Raw genomic sequence first — 22091 nt, forward strand, 5'->3', positions numbered from 1 at the left:
GAGTTGAGATCGCACCACTGCACTCAGCCTGGGCGACAGAGTGAGACTCCATCTCAAAATAAAAGAAAATTAAAAAATCAAAACAGCAAGAGTCCCACTTTCATGCTCTTCTCTTTCCAGCCTGGTGACGAGAGAACAAAACATATCTGCGTCTACTGGGAGGGATCGGAGGGAGGCAGCTGGTCGAGAGAGGGCTGCTCTCATGTGCACAGCAACGATTCTTACACCAAATGCAAGTGCTTCCACCTGTCCAGCTTTGCTGTTCTCCTGGCCCTTGCCCCCAAGGTACCAAGATTCATTCCTGTGAACCTGTGTATGTCTAGGAAGCTGGGAGTGCATTTCTTACAAACAGATTCTAAAGGCTGAGCATGGTGCCTCATGCCTGTCATCCCAGTACTTTGGAAGGCTTGAGGCAGGGGGATCATTTAAGGTCAGGATTTTGAGACTAGTCTGGCCAACATAATGAAACCCCATCTTTACTAAAAACCACAAAAATTAGCTAGGCATGGTGACACACACTTGTAATCCCAGCCACTCAGGAAGCTGAGGGAGGAGAATTGGGTGAGCCCAGAAGGCAGAGGTTGCAGTGAGCCAAGATTGCATCACTGTACTCCAGTCTGGGTGACAGCTGGAGACTCGATGTAAAAAAAGAAAAAAGATTCTAAGACAAGGAGTCAAGTGGTAGTAGCTTACTTGAGGGGATTACAGGAAACACTAGTAGGGGACTGGGACAATGAGATGGGAGTAAGACAGATGTCAGTGCAGACAGCATTATCAAGCCAGTTAGCACTACAGGTCAGTGTAGAGCTCACATCTCTGGGTCATTCTAGCTGAGCAGCAAGGGAGCTGGGGTATTTATACACCAACTCCCGCTAGTCATTTGTTGAAAGCTGTATCCAGCACTGGTCTAGTTGTTTAGGTTTTTAACATTCCTGTGTGGTGAGTGTTATCACTGCCTGCATTTTGAAGATGAGAACACTAAGTCTCAGAGAGGTAAAGCCAATTGTTTCAGGGAATGAACTAGGAAACCTATCTGACACTACCTTGGAAATCTATCACCACCATTGGACACTATAATGGATTCCTCCTTTGATGTCTTGCAGGAGGACGCGGTGCTGACCGTGATCACCCAGGTGGGGCTGGCCATCTCTCTGTTGTGCCTTTTCCTGGCCATCCTCACCTTCCTCCTCTGCCGGCCCATCCAGAACACCAGCACCTCCCTCCACCTACAGCTCTCCCTCTGCCTCTTCCTGGCTCACCTCCTGTTCCTGACAGGCATCAACAGAACTGAGCCTGAGGTAGGTAATTTACCCAAATTACCTCATTGTCATAATGAATCCAGCCATGTAGAGAGGAAAAAAGTATGAGCTCCATTTCACTTGTTCTCCTAGATAAGTTGGAATAAGACCCTCACATTCTGAGGGGGCATGTAACAAAGTGATTGGGTGTCAGGCTGATGGTATTAAATACGGTAATATGGCCAGGGGCAGTGGCTCACGCCTGTCATCCCAGCACTTTGGGAGGCTGAGGCAGGCAGATCACGAGGTCAAGAGATCGAGACCATCCTGGCCAACATGGTGAAACCCCGTCTCTACAAAAAATACAAAAATTAGCTGGGCATGGTGTTGCATGCCTTTAGTCCCAGCTACTTGGGAGGCTGAGGCAGGAGAATTGCTTGAACCCAGGAGGTGGAGGTTGTAGTGAGCCGAGATCACACCACTGCACTCTAGTCTGGAGACAGAGCTAGACTCCATCTCAAAAAAAAAAAAAAAAAAAAATGGTAACATTAATGGTTGTTAGGATCAACTTCAGAATGCCACAGGCTTGCTACAGTAGGAGTTATTTTTTTCCTTATGTATCAGTAGCGGGTGAGCAAACAGGTCTGAAGAGTGTCATCCTGCACCCTCAGGCTGGGGGAAGCTCTTTCATTTTCCATACACAGCTTCCAAGGTCATCCTGGGTCCACATTTCAGCCAACCAGGAGGGGGAAAAGAGCATGGCTGAGTCTCACGAGGGGAGGTTAATATGGGCCACACCAGGAAGTGGTGCATATCACTTCCCCTCACACTCTATTGGCTAGGACTCAGTCACATGATTACACATAACTGCAAGGGTAGTTAGGAAATGTAGTCTCTGGCTGGGAAGCCCCTTCCTAGTGACAAATCTACACTCTGGATTTGAAGGTGCGGAAGAAGCTTGAATTTTTGATGGGCAGTGGGTTTGCTGCACCGATCTTCACCTGTATCTTGACTCTTCACCTTACTTGCTGTAAGACCTTATTGAAGTGACTTCCTCTTTTATTTAAATTGATTTTTTAAGCTGAAAAATACAAATTATATATATGTTTTTTTCTCTGTACAGCATGTTTTGAAATATGTATATGTTGTACACTGGCTCAACTGATCTAATTAACATTTGTATTATCTCACATACTCAGTCTTATTATTTGTGTGTGTGTGGTGAGAACACTAACAACCTATTCTTTTAGCAGTTTTTAAGAACACATACATTGGTTAGCATGTAACTATGATCACCATGTTTTACAACAGATCTCTTGTGACTTCCCCTTTTTGAACTTCCTCTCCAAAACAGGGGCCTAGTCATAGGATTTAGTTAGAACTCAGCAAGATAAAACATATAAAAGACTTTGGATTAATCACTCAGAGAACAATGTCAGTTTTATCTTTATCATGATCATGGCCATCATATTACCCAGGAAGATTTAAAGCTAGATGGTTCTGTAAGTCTCTTGTTAACCCTAAAACACTATGATCACACAGCTAGAAAGTTACAAAAGCACTCTTTGTTTTTGTTTATTTGTTTGTTTTTCCCTAAGAGAAACGGTATAGTTTTATGGTTAGTACATTTTCTGGAGCTAGTTTAGGTTCAAATCCAATTATATTTTTTACTAGCTATGTCATTTGGGGGCAAGATTTTAACATCTTTGTGCTTCACTTGAAAATAGGCAGAGGTTGGAAAGACACAGTCCTCAGGCCAAGTCTGGCCTGCCTTCTGGTTCTGTAAATAAAGTTTTATTAAAACACAGCCACATCTATTCCTTTACATATTGTCTGTGGCTGCTTTTATGCTACAATGGCAGAATGGTGTAGTTGCAATAGAGTTTCGACTGCAAAGTTTAAAATCTGACCCTTAAAATTTGTTTGTCTCAGAGTATTGAGATAATAGTATGAGTTGATACTTACAAAGCAATTTGATCAGTGTTCACCCCTAATTAAGTGCTCAGAAGGCACTAATTACTTCTCTAATAACATTTTCAAGTAATGTTTTTAAAAACTAAAAATTATTGTGGTTAAGATGGAGCTGACTTAGTCATCTTGTAAATATATGCTCTTATATAATGCTCTAAAATCTTATTTATTTATTTGATGGATATTCTTAAAATACCTACTGTGTGTCAGGCATTGTGCTCAGAATACATTAATAGTTAGGTGAACTACCTCAGTTACTTTCCCCACAGAGTTCACAGCTTAGGAACATGTGATAAATTACAGAAAAAGATCATTAATATGCAGAATTACAGTAAAGGAGCAACTATGCCACTTGTGTTCTTCTGTGCCCTTTTTAATTATATTTTTTTGAGACGGAATCTCATCCTGTCGCCCAGGCTAGAGTGCAGTGCTGCGATCTTGGCTCACTGCAACCTCCACCTCCTGAATTCAAATGATTCTCCTGCCTCAGATTCCCTGGGATTACAGGCACCCACCACCACGCCCAGCTAATTTTTGTATTTTTAGTAGAGACAGGGTTTCACCGTGTTGGCCAGGCTGGTCTCGAACTCCTGACCCTGTGATCCAGCAGCCTCAGCCTCCCAAACTGCTGGGATTACAGGTGTGAGGCGCCACGCCAGATCTCTTACGTGCTTTATCAAAGGCTGCAATGTGGAAAAATATCTCAGTGGCAATCACGTGGGTGAGTATGCATTAGCAGTGTGGCTTTTTTTTTTTTTCTTTAGATCCAGGGGGTACCTGTGCAGGTTTGTCACATGGACATATTGCATAATGCTGGAGTCTGGTGTTCTATTGAACCCATCATCCAACTAGTGAACATAGTACCACAGTAACATAGTATGTAGATGGTTTTTGAAGCCTTGGCTTCCTCCTTCCCTTCCCACTTTTGGAGTCCCCAGCACCCATTGTTTTCATCTTTATGTCTGTGTGTACCCATTTTTTAGCTCCCACTTATAAACAAGAACATGTGATATTTGGTCTTCTGTTTCTGCCTTAATTCACTTAGGATAATAGCCTCCAGCTGCATCTATTACTGAAAAGGACACGATTTCATTCTTTTCTATAGCTGTATAATATTCCATCATGTCTGTGTTTCACGTTTTCTGTAGCAAACCCACCATTGATGGACACTGAGGTTGACTCCATGACTTTGCTATTGTGAATAGTGCTACAGTGAACATATGGGTGCAGATGTCTTTTTCTATTTTTTTCTGACAGAGTCTTGCTCTGTCACCAAGGCTGGAGTGCAGTGGTGTGATCTTGGTTTGCTGCAACCTCCGCCTCCTGGGTTCAAGTGATTCTTCTGCCTCAGCCTCCTGAGTAGCTGGGATTACAGGCACCTGCCACCACGCCCGGCTAATTTTTGTATTTTTAGTAGAGACGGAGTTTCGCCATATTAGCCAGGATAGTCTCAAACTCCTAACCTCAAGTGATATGCCCGCCTTGGCCTCCCAAAGTGCTGGGATTACAGGCCTGAGCCAAGATGCCCGGCTGGGTGCAGATGTCTTTTTGCTAGAATGATGTCTTTTACTTTGGGAGATACCCAGGAAGGCGATTGCTGGGTTGAAAGGTGGTTCTTTTTTTTTGAGATGGAGTCTTGCTCTGTCCCCCAGGCTAGAGTGCAATGGCATGGTCTCGGCTCAGTGCAACCTCTGCCTCCCGGGTTCAAGCAATTCTTCTGCCTCACCCTCCTGAGTAGCTGGGATTACAGGCACCTGCCACTATACCCAGCTAATTTTTTTTTGTATTTTTTTAGTAGAGATGGGGTTTCATCATGTTGACCAGGCTGGTCTTGAACTCCTGACCTCTTGATCCGCCCAGCTCAGCCTCCCAAAGTGCTAGGATTACAGGCGTGAGCACCCGGACTGAAGGGTCATTCTACCTTTAGTGCTTTGAGAAATCTCCAGACTGCTTTCCACAGTGGCTGAACTAACTTACATTCCCAACAGAGTGTAACTATTCCCATTTCTCTGCATCCTCATGTCCTCACCAACATCTGTTGCTTTTGAGTTTTTTGGCTGAGATATCTGTTGAACACTGAAGAAGACAGACCGTTTTTCAACATTTTAGAGACTTGGAAAGCCAAAAGATACTGCAACGTTCTCAAGTCCAGCAACCACAGAAGGAGGCTGCCCTGTCATCCTGAGTCTTTACACAGGGAGGACTCCTAGCATCCAGCCAAGGAGGTGCTGGTGGTGGCTTCAGCAGAGGCAGGCAGGGGAAGAAAGGGATCCTGTATGTCCTGTTGGCTCTTGTTAACAAAGGGTCAGCACTGCCAAATCTTTGACTTCAACAATCAAAACATTCAACAAATAAGAACAAGAGGATAATTTTGCAGTGGCTCACACCTGTAATCCCAGCATTTTGGGAGGCCAAGACAAGCAGATCACCTGAAGTTGGGAGTTTGAGACCAGCCTGACCAATATGGAGAAACTTCATCTCCACTAAAAATAAAAAATTAGCCAGGCGTGGTGGTGCATGCCTGTAATCCCAGCTACTTGAGAGGCTGAGGCAGGAGAATCACTTGAACCCAGGGGGTTGAGGTTGCAGTGAGCCAAGATTGCACCACTGCACTCCAGCTTGGGCAAGAAGAGTGAACCTCTGTCTCAAAAAGAAAAAAAGAGAGAGAGACAAGCTCTGTGTAGAGAGGAGTTCTGGAGAAAATCAGTTGCTGATTCTGCGGTGAAGTGCAGGAAGTTTTATAGAAAAGCTTGAGGCAGTGATGATTGATGTACATAGGGCAGGAAAGATTGGTTGGAATGGGTGTGCCGTTTGTATAGCCTGCACAAATCTGGTCACCTCCACTCTAATCTTTTATTATCCAGATCACCTGATGCCTGTTTCTTTACTGTACACGTGATAACAGAAAAAAAGGAAGATGGAGCCCCCATGTTAAACATGCCCGACTTCTATATAGGGAAAGCTGCTGGCATTCACTCATGCAAGCTTCCAGCTTGCTTATCTATGTCTGCAGCTTGATTTTTCAGGCTGTTCTTTGTTAGAAAAGAGATGATTTGGGGGCTGCTTTGTGTTAAAAAGGAAATTCCAGGGAGGTCTCTGTTGCCCTCACTATCTGCCTAAATAATTTCTTTCTAGCTCGGGTATCATATTGATGAAGTTTCACGCACTTATACAAGTAACTGGGGATTTGGGGGCGAACTTTATAGGGGAGATCTTTGTCATGGTTCTCAAAGGATAAATTAGAGTTTACTGGTCAAAGAACAGAAGGAAAGGCATTCCAGGCAGGAGAAATCGTGAATCTGAAGGATCTGAAGCACGGATGAGCATGGCATTGTGGAGGAATTGTAAATACGTTGTGAAAATGCCCTAACTCCATTCTCAGGCCTGTGCAGACATCACTAATCAACTGTGGCCCTTTCTCACTAAGTTTTGCAATCTTTCTCAACATGATGCTCCAGGAAGCTACTACCACTCCAGTTTGAATTGGAATCCAAATGAAATCCATTCCTGGAAGCAAGGGAGAATGTTGGAGAATGGATGAATAGGGTGCTGGAGTCAGAATATGAAAAGCTAAGATTAGATTTTCTGGGTTGACAAATGTCTTCCATAAAAGGCCAGACAGTAAGTATTTTCAGCAGGCTGATACAGCTGCTCCACTCTGCCACTGTAGCATGAAAACAGCCGCAGAAGCTGAGTATGGTGGTTCACATTTGTAATCCCACGCTTTGGGAGGTTGAGGCAGGTGGATCACTTGAGGTCAGGAGTTTGAGACCAGCCTGGCCAACATAGTGAAACCTTGTCTCCACTAAAAATACAAAAATTAGCTGGACATGCTAATGCATGCCTGTAATTTCAGCTACATGTGAGGCTGAGGCAGGAGAATCGCTTGAACACAGGAAGCGGAGGTTGCAGTGAGCTGAGATCACGCCGCCGCACGCCTGCCTGAGCAACAGAGCGAGACTTTGTCTTGAAAACAAACAAGCAAAAATGGCCACAGATAAAAGTAAATGAATGTGTGTGGCCATGTGCTAATAAAACTTTATTTACAAAAACAGATATGGGGCCAGAACTGCCCCAAAGCCACAGATTTCCTAACCCTGCTCAAGGCAGCAGTGGAAAGGACTTCAGGCTGGGAATGACAGAAAACACTTCTCAAGACAACAAAAGTTGAAGGTAAAGGTAACTGGAGTGAGATGAAACTAGCAGCAGAAAGAGTAGTGATAGGGCTATGAATAGTCTGAGTTGGAGTTAAGAAAAATATGAACCTGCTAGAGGAAATGGACCAGGTTTTAGAAATGCTTGTAAGGGGAGTGGGTAAGACTTGGGGCCAAGAGAGATGTGGAAGTGGCCCATGTTCGAGAAAGCAGAAATGGAGATGAATTAGAGGATTTCCGTTTGGGAGGTTGGGTAGATGGATGGTGATGTCATTAATGAGGCTAGAGAAAGAGGAACCGACTTGGAGCTAGACACAGAATGAATTCGGGCTTAAACCTGTTAGTTAGAGGTGCTGGTCAGACACTGGAAGTGAGCCATACTTTAGAAAATTGGAAATAGGAATTTTGAGCTCAGGAGAGACTGGAGTGGGAGAAACAGATACTGGAGTTTTCTCCCTTAAAGACACACTTTAAGCTAGAGAAATGATGATCAGTGATGTGTAAAATGGATTAAGAATAAAGCTCTGTGCTCCAGGTGTGGTGGATCACGCCTATAATCCCAGCACTTTGGGAGGCCAAGGCAGGCAGATCATGAGATCAGGAGATCAAGACTATCCTGGCCAACATGCTGAAATCCCGTCTCTACTAAAATACATAAAAATTAGCTGGGCGTGGTGGTGCGCACCTGTAATCCTAACTATCAGGAGGGTGAGGCCGAATAATCGCTTGAACCCGGGAGGCAGAGACTGCAGTGAGCTGAGATCATGCCACTGCACTCCAGCCTGGGTGAGAGAGCAAGACTCAATCTCAATAAAAAAATAAAAATAAAAAAAGTTAAGGCTCAGTGGAAGACCAACATCTAAAGATTGGGAGAAGGAAGATGTACGAGATATACGAGAACAGTAAAAGATAAGCAGGTGAGAATTCCTGGATAGAGGAGTGTCCAGGAAATCAAAGGACAGGAAGTGCCAACTCAGCGGACCAGCTTCTGCTGAAGCGTCAAGTAGAGAGACTGCTGGATTTGGTAGTTAGGAGGTTGTGTTAGTCAGGGTTTCTGGAGAGACAGAAACAGTAGGATGTGTGTATATAGGATGTGTGTATACTACTTGATTGGATTTACCTGCTTCATTGCAGGGCTGCTAGTTATTGTTTGAATGCATTCTTGGTGAATTTTAAATTATCTTTTTTCTAAAAAAAAAAATACTTTAGGCCAGGCTCGGTGGCTCACACCTGTAATCCCAGCACTTTTGGAGGCTGAGGCAGGCAAATCATCTGATGTCAGGAGTTCAAGACCAGCCTGGCCAACATAGTGAAACCCTGTCTCTACTAAAAATACACACACACAAAAATAGCTGGGCACGGTGGTGGGTGCCTGTAGTCACAGCTACTCAGGAGGCTGAGGCAGGAGAATCGCTTCAACCCGGGAGGTGGAGGTTGCAGTGAGCCGAGATCGCACCACTGCACTCCACCCTGGGTGACAGAGTGAGACTCCTTCTCAAAAAAAAAAAAAAAAATTCTTTAAACATTTTCAGGCTTTTGAGGGAACATAATTAAGTGACTTGGAAATAGTTTGATACGTTCAAGTCTTGATTCTAAGACTGCATAGAGTGGTTACAGAATGTTCTTAAGTCTAGGGGTAATTTGCCCCTGTTAATGGTATAATACTTTCCTGATAATTTTACCTGAAGTTCTGGACGTTAGGAGAGTCTACCCTAACATACAGAGAGTCAGTTTACAGAAAATCTCCCCTAACGTACAGTTAATCTGTGTATTAGACTCCCCTAATGCACAGAACTTCAGGTAAAATTGGGTAATAGGAACAAACCATTTGGAGAATAGGAACAAGCTAGTTCCAGTCCTTCGTGAACTCCGAAGATTGTTCTGTCTGCTCCTTTTTAGGAGGCTTTTCCTAGTTTTGGTTAGTCTCCTTGCAAGCATTTTCTGGCAAGAACTCAAACACTGATGGGAAACCCTCTGCCAATCTCTCCCTTCCCCACTCCCCAGCCCCTCTGTAGCCCCCTACCCTGTGGTATTTTGTCTCACAAATTCTTTTTTTTTTTTTTTTTCAGATGGAGTTTTGTTCTTGTTGCTCAGGCTGGAGTGCAATGGCGCAGTCTTAGCTCACTGCAACCTTCACCTCCTGGGTTCAAGCGATTCTCTTGCCTCAGCCTCCCAAATAGCTGGGATTAAAAAGGCACCTGCCACCACACCTGGCTAATTTTTGTATTTTTAGTAGAGATGGGGTTTCGTCATGTTGACCAGGCTGGTCTTGAACTCCTGGCCTCAGGCAATCCACCGACCTCAGCCTCACAAAGTGCTGGGATTACAGGTGTGGGCCACCGTGCCCAGCCGTCTCCTCATACTTTGAACTTTATTTTCTCAATTCAGCAAGACTGCTGGACTTTTAGGGGGTTACTTCTCCCTGAGCAATGACCCAGACTCTCTTAAAAGTACTGAGTAGAAGGCCTGAGAAAGTTACCTCATTTTTTTCTCCTTTTAGAGATCACTATAAACATAAGTATTCAATGCCTATTCTCCAATATCTGTAACTCATAATGTCATACAATGTTATTTTAGTTGTTTAATGTGGGAGGGTAAATCCCATCCTCATTATTTTTATCACAATGACAAATGGAGCCTTATCACGCACATGGAATGGGAAATTTTGTGTCTGTGAACACATCTGGAGGATTATGAGAAATGATGAAGCGTGACTCCTATAAGAGTATATCCATTTCCTCTGGCGGCCATAACAAGGTACCACATATGGGGCGATTGAAACCATGGAAATTAATTTTCTCACAGTTCTGGAGGCTCGTGGTCTGAGATCAAGATGTTAGCAGGGTTGGCTTTTTACGAGGCCCCTCTCCTTGGCTTGTTGATGGCGGTCTCCTCCTTTGTCTTCCCGTGGCCATCCCTTTGTGTGTGTGTGTGCTCTAATCTATTTTTAGATGTACATAACTCGTATTGGATTAGGGCCCACACGTGACCTTATTTTAACTTAATGACCTCTTGAAGAGCCCTGTTTTCAAGTACAGTCACCTTCTGCGATACTGGGGATTAGAACATCAGCATGTGAATTTTTTTTTTGAGATGGAGTTTTGCTCTTGTCACCCAGGCTGGAATGCAATGGCATGATCTTGGCTCACTGCAACCTCCGCCTCCCAGGTTCAAGTGATTCTCCTCTCTCAGCCTCCCAAGTAGCTGGGATTACAGGTGCACACCAGTATGCCTGGCTAATCTTTGTATTTTTAGTAGAGATGGGGTTTCACCATGTTGGCCAGGCTGGTCTTGAACTCCTGACCTCGGGTGATCCACCCACTTCAGCCTCCCAAAATGCTGGGGATTACAGGCGTGAGCCACCGTGCCTGGCCAAAAGATGTGCTTTAATTTAAGACAGTTTCCACGATGGACATTTGGTGCTCAATGCCATCGAGGAGCTCCAGGGGGCAGTGTAGAGCACTTGTCTTAGATACTAGCAGATTGTGCCAGTTTTTGTCCATTATACATTTGGAGGTTGTTCCCATGATATCTAGTCCTTGGGTTTCTTTTTTTTTTAATTTTATTATTATTATTACTATTATTTGTGACAGAGTCTTGCTCTGTCGCCCAGGCTGGAGTGCAGTGGCATGATTTCGGCTCACTACAACCTCCACCTCCCAGGTTCAACGATTCTCCTGCCTTAACCTCCAGAGTTGCTGGGATTACAGGCAAGCGCCACAACGCCCAGCTAACTTTTTTGTATTTTTAGTAGAGATGGAGTTGCGCCATGTTGGTCAGGCTGGTCTCAAACGCCTGACTTCATGATCCACCCGTCTTGGCCTCCCAAAGTGCTAGGGATTACAGGTGTGAGCTACTGTGCCTAGCCAATAGATGTGCTTTAAGACAGTTTCCACTATGGAAATTTGGAGCTCAATTCCACCGAGGAGCTCCAGGGGGCAGTGTAGAGCACATGTCTTAGATATTAGTAGATTCTACCAGTTTTTGTCCATTATATATTTGGGGGCTGTTTCCACGACTATTCCTTGGGTTTCTACCCTGCTCTGTGCATGATGTAAACAAACTTCAATAGCCGGAAGTCCTCAGAGCAAGTGTAGCCCCCAGGCAAAATGTCACAGGTGCTCAAATTGAAATTCCAGGCAGCATCCATGACATGCTAAGTGCTGAGCATATAATCAGCTACAGATCACACCTGCTACACACCCCTAACTCTTCTGTCCCTTCCAGGTGCTGTGCTCCATGATTGCAGGGCTGCTGCACTTCCTCTACCTGGCTTCCTTCACCTGGATGCTCCTGGAAGGGCTGCACCTCTTCCTCACCGTCAGAAACCTCAGGGTAGCCAACTACACCAGCACGGGCAAATTCAAGAAGAGGTTCATGTACCCTGTAGGCTACGGGATCCCGGCTGTGATTATTGCTGTGTCTGCAATAGTCGGACCCAAGAATTATGGAACATTCACTCAGTAAGCACAGTGTGTGTCTTTATGAAGGTGGTAGTGATGGCCACAGTTCTTGTGTGACTTAAAATCAAAATATTTTCTTAGTCCGTCTTTTCTGTTTTTTTTAAACAGAGTTTTGCTCTTGTTGCCCAGGCTGGAGTACAATGGTGAGGTCTCGGCTCACCACAACCTCCACCTCCTGGATTCAAGGGATTCTCCTGCCTCAGCCTCCCAAGTAGCCAGGACTACAGGCGCCTACCACCACACGGGCTAATTTTTATATTTTTAGTGGAGACAGGGTTTCTGCATGTTGGTAAGGCTGGTCTCGAACTCCTGACCTCATGTGATCCACTCACCTCGACCTCCCAAAGTGCTGAGGTTACAGGCATGAGCCGACTCGCCCAGCCCTTAGTCCATCTTTTAATTGCCAATTATACTTCAAACCAGTCTTTCCTTAAGCCTGAATTCTATTTTCTCTTTAAAATCCCTAGAACAATGGTTCTGAGCATCTTTGAGGTTGGATCCCTTTGAGAATCTTGTTGAAAGTCAAAGCCACTTTCCCCAGACAAAGGTACATATACAAGAAATTCTGAATAAAACTTCAGTTAATTCAGAGACAGGAAAAGCAAATTCAGGCCAGGCGCGGTGGCTCACACCTGTAATCCCAGCACTTTGGAAGGCTGAGGCAGTAGAATCGCTTGAGCCCAGGAGGCGGAGGTTGTGGCGACTCCACCTGGGAGGTGGAGGTTCAAGCTGGAAACAAAGCATCTCTTTAAGAGGGACAACATTGAGAGGCCGAGGTGAGCAGATCACCAGAGGTCAGGAGTTCAAGACCAGCCTGGCCAACATGATGAAACACCTTCTCTACTAAAAATACAAATAATTGGCTGGGCATGGTGGTGCATGCCTGTATTCCCAGCTACTCGGGAGGCTGACGCAGGAGAATCGCTTGAGCCCAGGAGGTGGAGGTTGCGGCGAGCTAAGATCGTACCATTGCAGTCCAGCCTGAGCAACAAGAATGAAACGCCATCTCAAAAAAATAAAGAAAAGAAAATTCAGAACCCCCCATTAAGGTGCATGGGCTACGTGTTCTGCTGGATTCTGAAAGAGTAGGTGTAATGGGCTGAGAGTATCCAAGATGTAAAGAAAAACACCACTATTAAAACTATCAAAGGCCTATGATGCGTGAGAAATAGTGCTTCCCCTATGCAGTAAGTAGCTCATGCCATTCTCACCACGACCCTATGAAGTCAGCAGTTTCTTTTTTCTTTTTTTGGGACGGAGTCTTGCTCTGTCACCAGGCTGGAGTGCAATGGCATGATCTCGGCTCACTGCAACCACGTCTCCCAGGTTCAAGCGATTCTCCCCTCTCAGCCTCCCGAGTAGCTGAAATTACAGGCACCTGCCATCATGCCCAGCTAATTTTTGTATTTTTTAGTAGAGACAGGGTTTCACCATGTTGGCCAGGCTGGTCTTGAACTCCTGACCTCAGTGATCCTCCTGCCTTGGCCTCCCAATGATGTTATCCCTCTTAAAGTCAAAGAGATGCTTTGTTTCCAGGTTCAACTCCACATCCTGCCAGAATGCTTGGAGATAAAATAGTAGAGGAGTTGACCAACATTTTTGATAAAGGGCCAGATAGTAAATATGTTTGGCTTTGCAGGCCATGGGGTCACTGAGGTGACTAGTCAAGGTTGCCCATGTAGTGTGAAAGCAGCATTGTTGATTCATAAATGAATGAGTATGATTGTCTTTCAATAAAACTTACGAAAGCAAGTGGTGGGCTGGATCTGACCCATAGGCCATAGTTGGCAACCCTTGGAATAGAACTTGAGTTTGGAAGCTTTTCTGCCTACCGAAAGTTGGAGTCAGGCTCTCAGGTTCCCTTTAAAAAAAAGTTATCTGGGCTCAGCATGGTGGCTCACACCTGTGATCTTAGCACTTTCGGAGGCCGAGGTGGGTGGATCACGGGGTCAGGAGTTCAACATCAGCCTAACCAACATGGTGAAACCCTGTTTTTACTAAAAATACAAAAATTAGCTGGGCATGGTGGCACACACACCTGTGATCCCAGCTACTCAGGAGGCTGAGGCAGGAGACTCGCTTGAACACAGGAGGCAGAGGTTGCAGTGAGCTGAGACCACGCTACTGCACTCCAGCCTGGGTGACAGAGTGAGACTCCATCTCAAAAAAATAAAATAAAATAAAGTAAGTTATACTACCTTTGCTATCATAAGCCAAAAAATAAAACAAATTATTTGGACAACAGAGTACTTGGTGCATGGAATATGCTTAATTAGAGTTGGTTTTTGTAGCTGTAGTTAAATTATTGTTTTTACTCTCTTGCTCATTATAGCAATCATTATTGACCTGCTAACTACATTTAGTACCGTTAATTCATTGCTAGGAACTCTATTCAAAAACTTCAAGCACATTATCTTATTTAATCTTTCCTACAAATTCTATATGAAAGCAATGACAAAATCCTCTGATGAAAAAACAAATCAAAGGATATCCAAATAAAGAGATAGTCTATGTTCATGGATAAGACAACTCAATGTTGTCAAGATATCAGCTCTTCCCAACTTGATCTACAGATCCAATATCTTCCAAATCAAAATCCCAGAAAATTATTTTGTGGCTATTGACAAACGGATTCTGAAGTTTAGATAAAGGAGGCAAAAGACCTAGAATGGCCAACACTATTTAAGAGAACAACGAAGCCACAGAACTGGCATTACCGAGCTTCAAGCCTCAGTATACAGCTACAGTAATCATTTAATCTTTCCAGTACTTTGATCATTCCTACTATAGCCTTGAGAAAACTCAGCCTCAGAGCATATATCTGTGTCAGATAAGTGCCCACATCTGACTCCATCTAAAATTCAGAATTCTGAGTCAAGCAACTCCTGGCCCTGTTCGGATCTTGCACCAGGAGCCGGCATTCAAACTCTGCCTTCTCCCAAGAAGAGGCAGCTAATGCTTCTCCCTCTCTCAACAGCTGCTGGCTCAAGCTTGATAAAGGATTCATCTGGAGCTTCATGGGGCCAGTGGCAGTCATTATTTTGGTAGGTGATATTTATTTATGGGTGTGCCCACCTTGGGTTGACCAAGCACACAAAATGGGTTTCTTATCTGTTAAAGGGGATATAAGAAGATAAGGAAATACAGCCTAATGTGATCAACCCCTCTTCCTGAAAGTACTGTCTTCATTTTTCTTTTCTTGGATTCCTCCTGGCTTACTTGTTGCTTTGATGTAATAATATCACCTCTCCTGGGACTTCTTTTTAAAACGCTGTATTCATTCATTCAACATATATTTAACTGTTGGTGTCTCTACACAGGGTGACATGGTTTCCTGTTTGCCAGGACTTTCTGATGACACCTGTTCCCTGGTAGAGACATTAACAGCACCCTTCCACTTTCAAAGTGGCCTGGTTTGAATGATAAGTTGTATAGTCACCCTAATCAAGCACCAAATGCAACTACAGGGTACTTGCTGTGTGTTGCACATAATAGAGCAGAACATGTGTGCATACCATCTTTATAAAACCTGTGTCTGTTGGGAAAAGATTCTTATGTCATCCTCAAATTAGATTATATAAAATGGCCCCAAATGAAAATTCCAAGTCATTTTTTTCATGTGGTTTCCACAGATAAACCTGGTGTTCTACTTCCAAATTCTGTGGATTCTGAGAAGCAAACTTTCCTCCCTCAATAAAGATGTTTCCACCATTCAGGACACCAGGTAAGAGGGCATCAGAAGCAGTAGTACCCACACGTTATTCCTACATGACCACATTTTGGGGAAAGAAATAACCCATGCAGAAATATGATATAAATTATTCTGGTACATGATAAAGAGTATGTGAAGGACAATTTATAGAAAAAATAGAAACTCTGATTTTCAGGTAACTTTATTTCCTTATTAAATAAATATTCATGCTGGGTGCAGTGGCTCACACTTGTAATCCCAGCACCTGGGGAGGCTAAGGAGACAGGACTGTTTGAGTCTAGGTGCTCAAGACCAGCCTGGGCAACATATTTGAGACCCCTGTCTCTAGAACAAATTTACAAAATTGGCTGGGCATAGTGATGTGCACCTGCGGTCCCAGCTATTTGGGAAACTGTGGATGGTGAATCACTTGAGCCTGGAAGGTCAAGGCTGCAGTGAACTAGGATCATGTCACTGTACTCCAGCCTGGGCAAGAGAGTGAGATCCTGTCTCAAAAAAAAATCGAAAACAAAACAAAACAAAACAAAAAAACATTCATCAAATACCTCCTTTGTATTACATACTCTTCATATGAAATTAATTCCAAGAGTATCAACATCCTCCTCCCACTTCACCAAGAGTCCATACACCTCTGGACTCCACTTTCTTTCATTGTAGAAACTCAGTTCTCATGGGTACCAATCTAAGCTATTAGAAATAATTAACAAAAACAAGTATTAAATAGGATCTTGATAGATGCTGGGTATTTACCAATATTATTTCACAGAATGCTAATAATTTCAACCCATGTGGTGAATGCTGGTAATACACTCATTGATAATATGAGCCAGCAGCTCACCTTACCCAAGAGTGGGTAAGGATCTTGCATTGGTGAGTCATGTGCATGAAAACTAAAGAACTATCTGTCTAATTTCAGACCCTGTGTCTAGTCTCCTCTACTTATCAGACCAATTTGACATTTCTTAACCTTGGTTTCCTCAATCCTCGAGGATCAAAGTGTCACCCTTCTTAGTATTTCTCCATCCCCCTATTTCTCAATTCCTTACCCTCAAATGCCTCACTTCTTCCTCAGAACTGCAAACAGCATGCCCCATGTCTGATCTAATCCCCAGCAGCAATGCCCTGCTGCTAGCTTCTTCCTCTTGCTGGTGAATAGACTGTTTTCCTGTTGTGCTACTCTAAGTTAATATCATCCTTTGGGGTAGAGGTTAACTATCTTGTCTGTTTCCTAAGTAATAAATCTGAAATTAACACTGACATCATGGAAACATTGTGCTCTTTCAATAGGAAGGAGTTAGATTCTAGAAATTTCAGACATCGTGGCAGGAAGGGGAGGTAGGGAAAGAAGAGTCGACAAACTTGTTCCAGATCTGTTAGAAGCCCCCATCCACTTGAGTCCCTTTGCCTTTTAAGCTTCAGAATGAACCACTGCGCTGCAGAATCGCGTATCTGTGGCTCCCTTTTCCTGCACCTTGTTTCTGTCCTCTCTCCCTGCAGATTGACTTCCCACAGTTGATGAACAGGGCAGAGCCACCCCAAAGGGGTTTCACAGGTCCATTCTCCAAGCCTCTTACTTCAAATGCTTAAGAGAGAAAATCTGGTTGGCTGGGGGGAAAATTGATTGACTGACTCCTGATAGGTCAGGGGTCTTCACTGGGGCACCTGGCTATAGTCAGTAAGATGAAGCCATATGGCACCATTTAGCCCAAACAGAAGGCTGTCATGGGAGAATCCTGATATGCCAGTGATGCCATCTCCTAAAGGAGATATAGGTAGGTTGTCTGTCTTTTCTGTAAGCATAAATGGAAGAAGGGCTGGATATAAGAAAAACTACCAAGCTAGATAGCAGCTGTGGAAAACCTAGGAACCAAATGAGGAACAGGAAGGACTAATTAGCAAGCTTATCACAAACCATAATATTTATTGAGTACCAGCTGGGTGCGGTGGTTCACGCCTATAATCCCAGCACTTTGGGAGGCCGAGGTGGGTGGATCACAAGGTCAAAAGATCGAGACCATCCCAGTCAACAAGGTGAAACCCCGTCTCTACTAAAAATACAAAAATTAGTTGGGCATGGTGGTGCACGCCTGTAGTCCCAGCTACTCGGGAGGCTGAGGCAGAATTGCTTGAACCCAGGAGGCGGAGGTTGCGTTGAGCCGAGACTGTGCCATTGCACTCCAGCCTGGGTAACAAGAGTGAAACTCCGCCTCAAAAAAAAATATTTATTGAGTATCTACTATATGCTAGGCATTGTTCTAGGCACTGGAAATACAGCAGTGAGTAAAACAGACAAAGCCTGTCATTAATATGCCCTCGCAGAGTTTATATTTCCATGGTGGTAACACAAAAAGTAAAGTCTCTCTCTCTCTCTCTCTCACACACGCACACACTCATTAGCACTCCCAGCCAGCTGCCATCAACAATCCCACTCCATTATATGAAACACAATATATTTTTGTGTGAAGAAACCCAACATTATGTTATGTTCTAAAGTCAGGAATTCATCATTATTCAATTTTTTAATACAAATTTCTAGAAGGCATTTCCCACAAATCTTTCAAAAAGTCTAGGCAGAAGACATGCAGAAAAATCAAATTATTTTCAACGGCGGGGCGGGGCGGGGAGCACTATTCTCAGGGATTTGCCACGATTGAAACCATTGGTTCCGCTTCATCCTCACGCTGTGTGACCTTGTCGTATATGTTGCTTAACTGCATGAAGCTGTTGTGAGGTTTAAATAAGGGAATGCACACAAAGCATTTAGTTAGTGCTAATATTAACTACACTTGTAGTGAATACCTAGTAAACCGTAGTTGTTATTACTTTTATTCCCTGCAGAGTCATGACATTTAAAGCCATTGCTCAGCTATTTATCCTGGGCTGTTCTTGGGGCCTTGGCTTTTTTATGGTTGAAGAAGTAGGGAAGACGATTGGATCAATCATTGCATACTCATTCACCATCACCAACGTCCTTCAGGGAGTGTTGCTCTTTGTGGTACACTGTCTCCTTAATCGCCAGGTAAGGATAATTATTTTGCCTGTCATCGGCCTAGTCCCAAAGTCTAATTGAATGGCTGTTCACATTCTCACTCTTCCCTGACCTTTTATAATTGTATTTTGGGGTTGCCTTGATTTGGTGATGAGGGTTTAGGTGCTGCTGGGGTATGCTGTGAGTTTCATCTGTTTAGTGTTGTAACATATCTCTGAAGAGCATGGATCAGTCAGGATGAGGTGGATTATGCAGCAATAACAAATAGCCCCTTGCCTCCCACACTCAATCTTAGCAACTTACAACAATAAATGTTTATTTCTTGCTTGTGCTACATAACTGTGACTTAACCCACTTAACCCACATCGTCTTTCCTCTGGGATGCAGGCTGAAGGTGTGGCCCCTTCTTTAGAACATTGATGGTTTCATGGCATGGGAAAGGGAGACTGTGGGAAAGCACAGCTTAGCTCTCTTAAAGATTCTACCTTGTAGTGAGGCACCTCTGTTCTGCTCATTTAATTGGTCAAAGAAAGTGACATGACCATACTTCAGGGATGGATAATCTTCCCACAAACTCAAAGAAACTTCAAGTCTAATCCCAGTTCTTCTGCTGAGTAGGTGGCTGTGTGACTCTGGGTAAACTGCTTATCCCTTCTGAGCATCAACTGTAGTTTTCTCATCTGCAAATGTGGTGATGCCTTCAGTAGAGGCTTGAAGATTAAAATGAATCAGTGCAATCTCCTAGCATAGTCCTTGGCACATATTAAGATCTCAGTGAGGGTTGTTATTTCAATTTTACTCTCCATAGAAAATTAGGACCAGTCTTTCCGGTGTTTTCCCTTTGCTGTTGAATAAAACTACCAGCAGTTAAGGTGCTAGTGGCAAAAAAGGCTATCTTAACATGTCATTAATTTCTCTGCAATCTTTTAGTGCCTTCATGCTTGGTACTTCTCACTCACAGAAGTAAAATATAATTTGTCTTTGTAAAATGATGTTGGGCATTAAATCTTTAAATGTCATTTTAGCATATTAAGGAGGTTAGAGTAAGGCAATTCTTGAAATCACAGGCAATTCTTGGACTCACAGAGGATGGGTGAGTGTAATGGTTAGCGTCAGGGCTCTGAGTAAGAATGGCAAGGCTTCCAGTGCTGGCTGTGTGACCTTGAGCGTGTCAATTTACCTGCAAGTGTCTCAACTTCTTCACCTTTAATTGTGGGTAGGAGAAATGTCTTCCTCACTCCATTTATGTAAGAATTAAGTAATATATTGCATATACAAGGTCTTAAATATGACTAGTGTTCAATAAATGGTGACTTTCACTATCATACAATCACCAACACCACAGCATTATCATCTAAGCATCATCACCATCACTTTTGTCATTACCATCATTATCATCTTTATCATAATCACCTTCATCATCATCATCACCATCATCACCATTACCATAACCTTCATTATGATCATCACCACTTTCACCATCATCACCATCACCTCTATCATCACCCACAACATAATCATCACTATAATCACCTTCATTATCAACTTCATCATCACCCTCACCATCATCACCATTACCATCACTTTCGCCATCATCAGTTTCATTACCTTTATCACCACCTTCATCATCACCTTCATCATCACCATCATCACCATTACCATCAGCAGCATCATCTTAATTACTTTCATTACCACCACCATCAACAGTCACCTTCATCACCATCATCATCACCATTAGCATCACCTTCATTACCACCCTTATTATCATCACTGTCATCACCACAACCTTTATCATCACCACCTTCAGCATCATCACCTTCACCATCATCATCACCATCATCACCTTCATCATCTTCACATTACTTTCATCATCACTATCATCACCATCACCATGACCCATCATCACCTTCACCTTCATCAACATCACCATCATCATGATCATCTTATCATCATCATTACCATCGCTTTCACCGTTAGTTTTATTATCTTTATCAACATCATCATCATCACTATCAGCTTATCACCCTCACCATCATCACCATTACCATCACCTTCCCCAACAATTTCATCATCTTTATCATCACCTTCAGCATTATCACCTTCATCATCACCATCATCACCATTACCATCACCTTCCCCATCAATTTCATCATCTTTATCATCACCTTCAGCATTATCACCTTCATCATCACCATCATCACCATTACCATCACGTTCCTCCTCATCATCGCCATCATCTTAGTTTCCTTCATTATCACCATGAATATCATCAACAGTCACTTCATCACCATCATCAGTCATCATCTATTGAGTCCTAGTGTCTGACATTTAATATACACCTTTTTACAAGGTTTAAATAAAATGAATCAACAATAGCATGGCCAAGATTATATGGAAAACTAGAAAGAAGGTAGGGCTTGCTATCTTTATCTTTAGCCTTGCATTTTAGGATCCTTTCTCCTAAACCAAGCTCTGGATGTAACACGGACCTCTCTACTCAAATTTCCAGGTGCGAATGGAATACAAAAAATGGTTTAGTGGGATCCGGAAAGGGGTAGAAACTGAAAGCACTGAGATGTCGCGCTCTACTACCCAAACCAAGACGGTAAGATCAGCTCCTTCTGAGTGCCTTACTGGAATCCGACATCTCATGCCTCTTGAAGCTTCCTGGTTCCTTGATCTGGAAAAAAAAAGAGAGAGAGAAATTCCATTAGATTCCGGTACTATACAGCTGAACTTTCTGGGTTTTGAGACCAAAACCAGAACCTTTCTTTCTTTCTTTCCTTCCTTCCCTCTCTCTCCCTCCCTCCCTCCTTTCTTTCCTCCCTCTGCCCCCCTTCCCTCTCTTCCTCCCTCTTTTCTTCCTTCCTTTTTCTCCCTTTCTTCTTGCTCTCTCTCAGTCTCTTTCTCTCCCTCATTCCTGGTTTCCCTCTCCTTCCTTACATTTTCTTTCTGTCTTTTTCACTATCTCTTTTCCCTCCCTTCCTCCTTCTCTCTCTGTTTCATTCTTTCTATCCCTCTCTCCTCTTCCTCTCTCTTTTCCTTTCTTCCTTCAACAAACATCCAAAGGATATTTAACAAAAAGTAATTTTTAAAATTTATTAACAACATTCATTTAACAAATATTTATTGTCCGCTCTGGGCCAGGCACTGCTTAGCTGCTGGAGAACCATTAGTGAAAACACTGACAGTCGTCTTTTTTTTTTTTTTTTTTTTTTTCCCGACAATCGTCTTTGACTTCACAGAACTAACATTCTAGTTGGGTGCAGGGAATGACAACCAAAAGTGAATTTTATTATAAATGTTAGAAAGAAAAAATAGAGCAATGGAGAGCAGCCAGGAGTGACAGGGTGGAAGGATTCTAGTTTTAAATAAAGTGACTACAAGAAGCTGGCACTTGACTGAAAATTGAAGGCTGTGTATGATAAAAATGACTTTGGCCAGGTGCAGTGGCTCACGTCTGTAATCCCAGCACTTTGGGAGGCCGAGGCGGGCAGATCATGCGGTCAGGAGTTCAAGACCAGCCTGGCCAACATGGTAAAACCTCATCTCTACTAGTCTCTA

The 22091-nt window shown here is 43.4% G+C and overlaps 1 protein-coding gene across 6 annotated transcripts in view; it reads left to right on the forward strand.

Annotated features, from left to right (window-relative positions):
* LOC105706208 (putative adhesion G protein-coupled receptor E4P) overlaps positions 1–22091 on the forward strand; it is a 51271-nt gene that overhangs the window by 25484 nt on the left and 3696 nt on the right. For all 6 annotated transcript variants that reach the window (XM_021676808.2, XM_021676812.2, XM_021676809.2 and 3 more), the window contains 7 exons: positions 121–285; positions 1104–1298; positions 11591–11826; positions 14804–14870; positions 15459–15550; positions 18377–18557; positions 21037–21132. In XM_021676808.2, the coding sequence (XP_021532483.2) occupies positions 121–285; positions 1104–1298; positions 11591–11826; positions 14804–14870; positions 15459–15550; positions 18377–18557; positions 21037–21132 (1032 nt within the window). The remainder of the gene's footprint in view (positions 1–120; positions 286–1103; positions 1299–11590; positions 11827–14803; positions 14871–15458; positions 15551–18376; positions 18558–21036; positions 21133–22091) is intronic.

This window comes from Aotus nancymaae, unplaced genomic scaffold (genome assembly GCF_030222135.1).
Source record: "Aotus nancymaae isolate 86718 unplaced genomic scaffold, 86718_ANA_hifiasm-v0.15.2.pri h1tg000028l, whole genome shotgun sequence".
Lineage (NCBI taxonomy): Eukaryota > Metazoa > Chordata > Mammalia > Primates > Aotidae > Aotus > Aotus nancymaae.